Source organism: Palaemon carinicauda, chromosome 1, assembly GCF_036898095.1.
Source record: "Palaemon carinicauda isolate YSFRI2023 chromosome 1, ASM3689809v2, whole genome shotgun sequence".
NCBI lineage: Eukaryota > Metazoa > Arthropoda > Malacostraca > Decapoda > Palaemonidae > Palaemon > Palaemon carinicauda.
In genome coordinates this window covers 161443230-161454668 of record NC_090725.1, presented here as the reverse complement: position 1 = coordinate 161454668, position 11439 = coordinate 161443230, and the positions used below count along the sequence as shown (strand labels likewise).

Genomic DNA, 11439 nt, shown 5'->3' with positions numbered 1-11439 from the left:
CCCTGCAAAGAGGTGTAGGCAATGCTTATGAGGCGCCTGGGTGGGTTGGGATGAGAAGGAGGGGGGGGGGGGGGGAATTCTACCTGTTAGGATTTTGTGTGATTGTATCTCGAGAAATATATTCATGATCATCAACAGGATTAGATAACAAAATTGTCGTAAATAAATTTGTAATATTTCAGTATCTATTGTTGCTTTATCTCTGTTGTGTCTATCAAAAATATATCGGCAATTATGCATTACAAAGACATTAATAGATATAAGTGTACTTTTAAACAAATTGACACACCAATATTAGTATTCAAATTGGCAAAGTTCAGCCATGCGGAGACTCGTCAGTATTTGGACGGGAGGTTGCAATGCAAGGGAAGATTTGCTTATACAGTAAGCGCTATTCCTATATAAAACGTACGTGATAACAAGTGAATAACAGAGATGGACTTCAATGTCATTCAGTGGTTACTACAATTTAATCCCACATATAGGTTCATTCATTTCCAGGTACATTTATACTTCCGAAAAGGAAACTCCTGACTTCTTCGGTATAGTGGATTCGATGGTTCAAGGAAATGATCAACTCAGAAAATCCAGACGCTTTCCAAGAGACACGAGCGGTTCGCTGAATTCTACAGATCGGCTTAGAAATTCAACAAAGGAGGAAACTGAAGGTCCCGAGGAATGGAGTGAGATAAACAAAACAGTCGAAAACAACGTAAGATTACAAGAAGTTCCCAAAACCTACGAACCGTCTGAAGAGACGGCTCAATTGATGAGCCTAAAACAATATCCTGCACATTTGGATCCCGATCGCTTCAAGTAACTTATATTCATTTCTCTAACAGATGAGTTCTCTTAATATTGTTTGATTTCGTTGTTCACTGGTGGGATACGCATACTATAAAGAATGATGACTCTTGGTGGTAGATATTTTAGGAGACGTGATACAAATAAATGGATGTTCTATCTAGTATTAACGTTAGGGAACTTTCCATTTTCTTCTCTGAATTACCAAAAAGATTCGTCTCTGAATTAATGAAGTCCTCTTTATTCAAATATTTAGGCTGCTGATATTTCAAAGATTTGTTTCTTAAATACCACGCATTCCCATGAACTTAAATATACTGTACTCTATAATCCGTGTACCCCAGATTTATCTACCGGAGTGAGAGGATCAGTAGAAATGGAACAAAAATCAACTTTATAGCTGAAAAAATCACTTGGCGCCACAGTCTAGAAGATCACAATGTGTGTAATTCGACGGACCCCTTCATTTTGGCCATTGTAGTTTCCTCTGTGGCCAACATTGATCGAAGAGAATACATAAGGCGGACCTGGGGGAATCCCTGGCTTTACCCCTACACTCAGATGCGGCAAGTATTGTATTTTCCATTTACTCAACATATGACGTTTCTTCTATCAGAACATAGGATTTCCAGCACTGTTTTTCCCAACTGTAATTTCAACACTATACTTTGGTTTTATCTCTTAATTCCTTACATGAGTTTTTTTCTTTCTTCTCTAATTATACTATGTAAGCAACAAGTTCTAATCTGCTATTTCGATCAATCGTTGGCAAAACAATTTATTCATAGTTCATAACCTTTGGGTGCTACAAAATTTTGCAGCACTTATACTATTTTTACATAGGTTATTAATAACTTATTACATTTCCAAATATTTGAACAGTTTCTTTATAAATACAGTTGTTTGTTTATCATCGGGATGACGACAGACAAGGACCTCCAAGAAGACATCGAAATAGAGTCAGAAAAATACAACGACATCATTCAATATAATTACATCGATCTTTACGAGTAAGTTTGAGTTAACACAACACTTAGATTTCAATAAATGCTATCATTATTATTCTATCTTAGGCATTTATTCACACACACACACACACACACACACACACACACACACACATATATATATATATATATATATATATATACAGTATATATATTTATATATTCTGACGAAGCTGGTATGAGAATAGAATATTTTATTCACTTATTTTGTTTGTATATTCAAGAAATGTATAGCCAGCTCGTCAGGTGATTTCCACTCTTGTAGGATTAAGTAAGGTATATAAATCACATAAGACTCTCGTCATTTATTTAGTTGTCTTTTCATTCAGTTCTGTAAATTTACGTCATTTTAAAGAATTAAATTTTCGTTTCACGTAGTTTTGTTACAAAGTCTTATGTAGATTTGTTAAAAGGTATGCTCTATGGCACACATGCTAGGGTTTGCATCATGTTTCCATGTGGTTGGCAAATGCATGAAAATTCTAGACTAAAGTTTATTAATTTTTTTTTAATGTTGTGAGAGGAGGTGGGCAGAGTTAGCTCACAGAGTTGCATAACCAAACAATGATAATACCCTTTCTTAAAATTGCTAAGTTGGTAACCTTATGCTGCTAGAGCCATGCCCCCATGCTATGAGAATGATTTACTAGAATTTTTTAGAGTGAGGTAAGTTAATAATTTATAAGGGTCTAGCAATGCATAGGCGATGAAGAAATCCAGCCTAACCCATAGAAGAGCCATCGTCCGACAGTCCTCTCCAGTATCTATCCAGCCAGTATGTGCTTAGTGTCTCCTCTCAACCGTGAATAGTGTTTTCCTCTCAAACTTTAATAGTGATATCTCTCCAAAATATACCGTGTATAGTGTTATTCAAACATTGGTGATATTATAGTGTGTCTACGTTAAGAGTGTATTGTGTTAATGTAAGAATATTTTATAGTATAAATCTTTGTAACTGGCCTTGTGAGATTAGGTTAAACAGTGAAGTGTATTTAATTTTGCTTAACCTTCGGTAACCTTGTGTGAGCCAAAGGACATAAAAGTAACAGTTCAGTATATGTAAGAGTAAATTTGATTTATTTTCTACAGTGTTAAAGTGTCAACTTATTTTTATTAATTGTCAAAATTAAATATTTTTATAAATTAATTTCTAGTGAAACAAGTGATTGTATAATTTTTCAGTGTCATTTTGCCTTAGTCTATGGTTTAGTTCAGATTTAATATTTCGAGTGATTTAATTTTGGTGTTAATTTTAAATTGTTAATTTTTATAGAATATATTAATTTTTGTAAAGTGTGCATTATTTCGATTAACAATACTTTTCTCAGTGCTTTGCTCGTATCCCCTGACCAAGAACCGAAGTAAGAGGTTGATTTAAGAATAATTCCCGTTAAAAGTAACGTAATCACCCAGTTTTGTTTTGAGTGTAAAGTAAAGAGACTTTTTAGATATTCAGTGCTCACATAGATTATTGTCTGGGAGTTGCTCATTATTCTCGGGAGGTATTTCTCTTGTATATCACAATATGTGATATAAAGCAGGTGGGAATTTACGTAATTTTCTGGTCGTAATATATATATTTTTGGTGCCCAGACCGTGGAATCGAGGAAGTCTGATTTAAATATTGGCGATAACAGGGCTGTGTTTTGATTAAAAGTTTGATCAGGTTAGTGTTGATAGAATTCTGTGTATTGATAAGATATACTTTTGGAGAGTATAATTTTTGTAAAGTACAAAATGGCGCAGTTGAATGTACAGGAGCTTCTGGAAAACCCAATTGTTCAGGAATTCTTGGAAGCTAATGTAACTACAGTTCAGTGGCTCGCTATTTTAAAGGCATGTGGTGGCCATGCAACTGGTGGAATGATTAAAGCCTAAATCAAGTGTCTAGCCTTAGAAGCATTGATAAACTTTGGAGGGTTGCCAGAAAAAAATACTGCAGCAGCTCGTTACCTTTTGGAGAAGGCTGACACAGAATTCGTAAAGAAGGAAGTATCAGATGACCCACAAGCTAAAGGAACAAAAGCAGAAATGAATGTAGAGGCTGAGATTAGACGAATTGCAGCGGAAAAGAATTTGATTAAGTTGAAGATGATGGCAGAACGGGAAGAAGAGGCAACAGATTGCAAGACATGCAAGAGAATAGGCAAGAGAAATTGCAGGACGGGAAGAGAGAGAGAGAGAGAGAGAGAGAGAGAGAGAGAGAGAGAGAGAGAGAGAGAGAGAGAGAGAGAGATTGCAAGACATGCAAGGGAATTGGAACTGTTGAATGCGCGTGCAAGGTCGTCAACCCAGAAAGGTGTGACCCCTACAATGCATGATTTCGTGTGTAATGTGGCAAATGCACAGAGGTTGATTCCGAAATTCACGGAAGAGACTCCCGACGAATTCTTCGATCATTTTGAAAAGGTCTCTTCAACGATGAAATGGCCAGATGATAAATGGCCTGAGTTATTGTGCAGTGTCCTTATTGGAAAAGGATGCAGTGCGTATCTTCCCTTGTCTCAGGACCAGAGGAAGGAGTATCAAGAAGTTGAGAGGAGTGTGCTGCAAGTGTATCAGATGACCCCTGAATACTATAATGAAAGATTCCGAAATTTGCGGAATGAAGAGAAAAGGACTTTCCTGGATTACTCTTATCAGGTATGACGATGTTTTAAGAGATTGATAGAGGGTGCCAAAGTGAGAGAGATGACTGATTTAGAAGAACTAATAGTGCGGGAACAGTATTTAAGAGGAATTCCTAAACATATTCGAACGTACTTGAGAGAGAGAGAGAGGTGAAAAAACTTGATAGAGCCACTTCGCTGATTGAAGATTATAATATTAACCATCGTAAACCCTCTTCGGGTATGAAGTTTCAACGATAGTTCCAACCAAGTGTCAAGTATTTGCCGAACCATGGAAACCAGTTCAGTAATAACTATGGGAGCAAGTTCAATAGTAGTCCATGGGAAATAGCCCAAAAAAGGTCATTTGGTCAAACAAATTGCAATATTTTGTTTTATTGCATGAACATGTTATTTGGACTCTCAGGAACACCATATCCAAAATGGGACAAATTCGACCATTTTGAAGTTGTGAAAATCACATTTTTAACGTTTTCGGAGGGTACATTTTTCCATGTTTTCCCGTTTTTCTCCAAAACGGTTCATCGTACGGGTAAGAGATATGGGTACCAAACAGATAGAAAATTAAATTTTGCACATGTTTGTATCCATAAGTATTTACCCTAAAATTGAAAGGTTTTGCGCAAACAAGCCCAGAATTGGAATACACACATTTTGGAGAAACTGGAAAAATCGACTTTGTACTCACATTTACCTAAATATCTCTTAAACTACTGACTTTGCGGTAAAATGTCATAGAAGTGCTCCTTTAAAGTGAAGATTTTTCTTTATTTTGACGTATTTACTTTCCATTATATCTTGATATTTTGCAAAAGAAACACAAACACACAAAATAGACACAATTTTAATTCATGGAAATCAGATGAAAATAGAAAGTTCAGTAAAACAAATTGCAATAGTTTATTCTATGCACGAATGTGTCATTTGGACTCTTTGGAACACCACAGTAAAAAAAACTGACATATTCGACCATTTTGAGTTTGCGTAATTCCGTATTAAAAATGGCGGCCGTTCTCATTGTGTGAATGGAAGTATCCTCTAAAATTTCCACTTTTAAATATATATATATATATATATATATATATATATATATATATATATGTATATATATATATATATATATATATATATATATATATATATATAGAGAGAGAGAGAGAGAGAGAGAGAGAGAGAGAGAGAGAGAGAGAGAGAGAGAGATTACTCAAAAAAGCATGGAGACCAGGAAATTACTGCAGACATCAGTTTTCACCCGTGACCTCTTTGGGCCCCTGGTTAAAATGAAGACTGCACTTAATATTTCAAGAAGAAAATTACCTTTGCAATTTACTTGGATTTTACAATGGTTGTAATATATACAAGATTAACTAAAATGACAAAGATCAAATTATTGATTAGCTCTTGACGGTGTTTGAAAATAACATAAATAAAAAAAAATGCAATCATTGTTGCTCAAAATACATGAACAAACTAAATTAATCATGTTGTGTCTACGTCTATTAATATGTTAACACAAGTGGTATTTTGACACTCCTCACAAAAATCTGTACAATATAACCCGTGTTTTTTGCATGAGCAGTGCTGAGTGTCACAAAAGCCTTTGCATTTGCATCTGATTACTCTCAGCAAGGCATCAGGCGCAGGGCTGTTGTCCATCGTGCAAGGAATTAAGTTTCTTCCATTTCTCTTCGAGCCCCAATCGTCAGGTTTAATATCACTGTTACCTAGCCAGAATTGTGTTTGATAATAAACCCGGAATGAGTGATATTTTGCTGCATCACTAGTAGGTGGCAGGTCTTTCACATCAACACTTCTCAAACTCTTGATGACTTTGCCCTGAAACTTTTTCTTTCTCAGGTCATCAAGAGTTGCACAATCACCGTTAGAGCTGTACATCTGAATAATTGCTCGTTCTCCTGCTATTTTTATTTCCTCGTGAGTTGAGCTGGGAGACAAGAATGGCACAGCACACTCACATAGAACACTTTGTTTTTTCAGTACAGCTCCCTTTCCTATTTTGTTTAACCTTGACGTGGTGTCACATCCACACAGAGCATGCATAAATGGCAAATACCTGCAGCATTCTTCACCGAGTCGTGCACTAATTTCTCCGATGTTCCAAATGGGATGCTTCATATTGGATTTCTGTGATACCATGAACAGGGGCTGACTGGTAGACTTCATGTGATGGCAGAGAAGTACCAAAATGTCAGTATCATCCTCTGCTATAACGCATGTTACCTTGCTAACTGTCATGTTAACTGCCTCTTGCTCTATTAGAAAATCTGCATCTCCCTCTGCATGCTTTGTAGATACACCATGCTCCTTCAGAGTTTCAGACAGAAAGTTGATAAATCTCTGTTTGTTTTATGGTTTGCTAGAAATAACTCCTTAGTTCTAAAGGTAAAGACTTTAGTGCGTGTCAGGTGAACATCTGGGGCAACATTTAAGCCCTTAGCACGCTTTTGATGAGTCACATATTTTGTCGATGCAGTATTGCTATATCCATCGAAGACAACAATAGGATAGCTATTTCTCTTGACAAGAACAACTTATTTGGATGCAATATCTTCATTTGTTTCTCCTGCAGTCCATTTGATGCGTTAAAGCAAGGATCCACCATCAAAAACAGAACATTCAGCATCAGGGATTGACTCAGCTTGACTTATAGAGGATTTTGCTATGGCATCTGCAAGCTGAGATTTGGTGGCACTTCGAGGAAGTCCATTGCTTGTGAACAGTGATGGTGGGTATACAGAGAGCTCAATCTTCATGATTTCACTTAAGCTGATTTCAGCATTACTGGCTATCACAAGTAACTGCTGAAATAGAGCTTGAGGATCTACCTGCACTTCAACTCATCTGTTACTATCTTCTGACCCATTGTCTCGATTTGGTGTTTATTTTTGAAGATATAGTTTGCTGCATTTTGGTCTTCCATCATTTTGATTATATTGTTCCCAAAATCTTTGGCAAGGTGAGCATTTGACTGTGGTGCGGATAATCCTGAAATAATGTTGTACAAATACTCATTTTCTGTGAAAGGACTATGTTGTTCTAGGTACTGGAAAATCTTTGAAGTATCCTCCTGATCTCTCATCCTTCTGGATTCAGTCAAGTCTTTGTTTCTTTCAGTGCCAGTCTTCTCCGGGACACTCTTTACTTCATCACTTATCTGAGCAAAGACTGGCATGGCTTGTAACCATTTTGTTCGTTGAATTTCATCCATACCTCGTCCATGTGTTAAGCCTCCTGTTGACTTTGTGGATTTCATTAACACCTGCTCAATAACAAGATGAGGTGTTAACCCACCCCAGAACCTGTCCGATCTCCTAATGAAGAACAAACCAGACTCAATAAGTTGGTCAGAGTTTCTCATTCGTTTTCTGTAGGTCCACCATGTCCTGGAGGAATAGATGTGCTGATTTTGTGTAGTTATTATGTCCAGAGGCAGCAAAAAATGGAAGCATTCTTTGTAGTGCCCTGAAGTACAATTTTGGCTGGCTGGTTCCTTGACCTCTGAGTGCAGATCACAAGATATCCATCATCTCCATGTACTGAACTCATAATTTTCCATTTGGGCTCTGTTGTAGCTGATCCTGAATATCTCTGAGCCTCTCTTCAACTGCCAATATGTCCTGGTCTTCAGCTTCCACTGCTGTTTTTGTTGATCGAAGAACTTTGTCAAACTTCTGTAATGCTCCATCTATTGAATTCTGAGTGGCCTCATGATCTGATGCTTTCTTGATCACTGATACATTCAAAGCAGCATAAACTAAGAAGTGGCCACGTACAGCTCGCTCATGCGCCTTTCCAGTCAGCATATGGTTGACAGTCTTGGGCCCATACACAAGCTCCAGTAGTGTTCTCAGTCCACTATCTTTCTTGATGTGACCCATAGTGCCCAGGAAGCTCATTAAGGTATGGAATGGCCCGAGGATGAGAACAATATGTTCGAGTTGGTTTTCATGGCTGATGATATGCCTTGCCTTGAGCCACAAGGGTTGATCAAATGTGATGACAGGTGATATGTTGTATTTCATGCACTCGTCATTTACAAACATCAGGGTAGTAAAGATACAGCTTAAATTGTTTAGATCCAAGTCAACCATTGGTAAGAAGTGGAAGGATGCTTTTCCTAAATGGCTACCTTGGGTAATGGTCTGCATAAAGCCGGACCATCCTGGCCTGTTGCATCTATAAGGAAAAGAAATCTTCCAAAGGGTATCAAGATGTTCTCTGATGTCATCATGGACAATGGACGATACTGCTTTGTAGTTCAACATGTCTCCGGCTTTTCCAAGTTTTCTATACCTTTTTAATGCAACACTTTTTGGCTTGGTCTTAAAATATTCTGAATTCCGAATGACTGTTTGAGATGTGGCTACTGGTGGTGTGACTGCACACATCAGACCCATGCCATGATAAGTGTCCTTTCCAGTAATTGTTACTGTATTGTGGTCAACATTATCAGCAATGAAGTGGCAGAAGCTTGTTTCGTGATAACAGAATATTCTGTCATCGGCCATGCAGGCATTAAAAAGTGGAAATTTGAGAAGATACGTCAGTTCAAACAGTGAGAACGGTCGCCATTTTGAATATGGAATTATTCAAATTCAAAATGGCCGAATTTGTCATATTACTTACTGTGGTGTTCCAAAGAGTCCAAATGACACATTCGTGCATAGAATAAACTATTGTAATTTGTTTTACTGAACCTTCTATTTTCATCTGTTTTGCATGAATAAAAATTGTGTCTATTTGTGTGTTTGTGTGTTTCTTTTGCAAAATATCAAGATATAATGGAAAAAAATATGTCAAAATAAAGAAAAAAATCTTCACTCTAAAGGAGCAATTCTATAACATTTTACCGTAAAGTTAGTAGTTTAAGAGATATTTAGGTAAATGTGAGTACAAAGTCGATTTTTTCAGTTTCTCCAAAATGCGTGTATTCCAATTCCAGGCTTGTTTGCACAAAAAATTTCAATTTTAGGGTAAATACTTATGGATACAAACATGTGCAAAATTTAATTTTTTATCTGTTTGGTACCCATACCTCTTACCCGTGCGATGAACCGTTTTGGAGAAAAACGGGAAAACATGGAAAAATGTACCCCCCGAAAACGTTAAAAGTGTGATTTTCACAACTTCAAAATGGCCGAATTTGTCCCATTTTGGATATGGTGTTCCTAAGAGTCCATATAACATGTTCATGCAATAAAACAAAATATTGCAATTTGTTTGACCTAAAAAGCTATTTCCCATGGACTATAGTTACAGCGGAAGTACCACTGGTACTATTCCAAAACATAATGCGATAGTACCACAGTAACAATCTTCAAATCGTCCTCCTTCAGGTATTGTGAAAGACGTGCGGAAGGTTAATATTGTTTGTTATAAGTGTGGCAAGAGAGGCCATATCATTAAGGAATGTTGGTCGAACCAACCGAAAGCAGTCGCCCAAGAGGTAAAGGGTAATTTAACTCCACAGAATACAAAGATGAAGAATCAAATGGGAAAGGTCGACGAGGAAAATAAAACAGCTAACATTCACACAACGAACAGAACAGCCCCAAGTAGCGTGGATGCCCTTAAACCATATATTTATGAAGGTATATTATCCGCTCTGGATGGGAGCAAGCCGATCCCGGTCAAGATATTGCGCGACACTGGTTGTAACCATAGGGTACTAGTGACACGAGGAGTACACCCGATGGTGGAACAGTCTCTCATAGGAGATTCGGTCATTTTGAAGGGAATAGGAGATGAAGAGGTTACTCCTATTTGCCGTTTGAAACTATCATGTGAGTTGGTGACAGGTCATTTTGATTTTGCGGTAAAGGATTCATTGGCTGTCGAAGGAGTAGAAATCCTACTGAGAAATGAGGTTTGGTGGAGCGCCATTTGTGCCTTGTTCCATTGTAACAGAGAAACCATTGAAGTATAGTCCTACGACTGAACTCGAGAAGGACTACCCGTATTCCTAGTTGTGTAATGACTAGGAGTATGATGAAGAAAGTGGCTGCAGAAGAAGACAGATAAACCAAAGGAATGTTGAGCTTGGAGGATTTATAGAAGGAAGAAGAGGTTTCCCATGATAGTACGTAAGAGGAGAGCTCCTAAGAGAGCACGAAAGAAGAGGAACGACAGACGAATGAACAGGAAGACAAAGAAGCAATGGATTTGGAAGAAATAGAAAACTCAGTGTTAGAAGTAGGACAAGTGAATCGGAAAAGGCTGATAGGATGGCAACGGAAGGATGTGATGTTAACAGAATTAATGTACCATGTGGTGGATGAGATGAAGGTGCATCAGACTCCCACCTGTTATTACTTCAAGGAGGGGTTGCTTATAAGGAAGCATAGACCCGCCAATATCCCTGGGAATGCCGAATGGACCATATACCATCAGATATTGATTAATTCCTGCACGTTTGCAAGATATCTGGAAAGCCTAACGAGTACATAAAGATACCTCTCTTACACCCGATTAAGGTACAAGGAGAACCCTTCAGTAAGGTAATGATCGACATTGAGGGACTGTTACGGAGAACAAAGAAAGGCTATGAGAATATGTTAACTTTGATGTGTCCAGCGACAAGATACCCAGAAGCCATACCCGTTTGGAACATAAGTACCAAAGTAATTGCCGAGAAGTTATTAGACTTTACAAAGTTTGGTATTCCGAGAATAGTTCAGAGTGACCGAGGAACAGATTTCACGTCAAAATTGTTTCAGGACGTTGTGAAACTATTGGATTTGAAACAACAACTGTCAACTACTTATCACCCTGAGACCTAAGGTGCATTAAAGAGATTCCATTAAATACTAAAAAGTATGCTAACAAGGTACTGCAATGAAACAGGAAATGAATGGGACATCGGACTACCTTTGATGCTTTATGAGGTACGCAATGCCTATCAAGAAAGCATAGCATGTAGCCCAAATAAATGGTGTTTGGGCGAGAAGTAAGAGGACCGATTAAAATGTAGGCAGAAA

At 37.6% G+C, this 11439-nt stretch overlaps 1 protein-coding gene across 1 annotated transcript in view; it reads left to right on the top strand.

Annotated features, from left to right (window-relative positions):
* Nucleotides 1-234: 234 nt before the first annotated feature.
* The window catches only part of LOC137621517 (beta-1,3-galactosyltransferase bre-2-like), a 28112-nt gene continuing 16907 nt past the window's right edge, over nucleotides 235-11439 (top strand). Inside the window, exons 1-4 of the mRNA XM_068351915.1 lie at nucleotides 235-338; nucleotides 502-816; nucleotides 1149-1370; nucleotides 1704-1814. Coding sequence (XP_068208016.1) covers nucleotides 235-338; nucleotides 502-816; nucleotides 1149-1370; nucleotides 1704-1814 — 752 coding nt within the window. The remainder of the gene's footprint in view (nucleotides 339-501; nucleotides 817-1148; nucleotides 1371-1703; nucleotides 1815-11439) is intronic.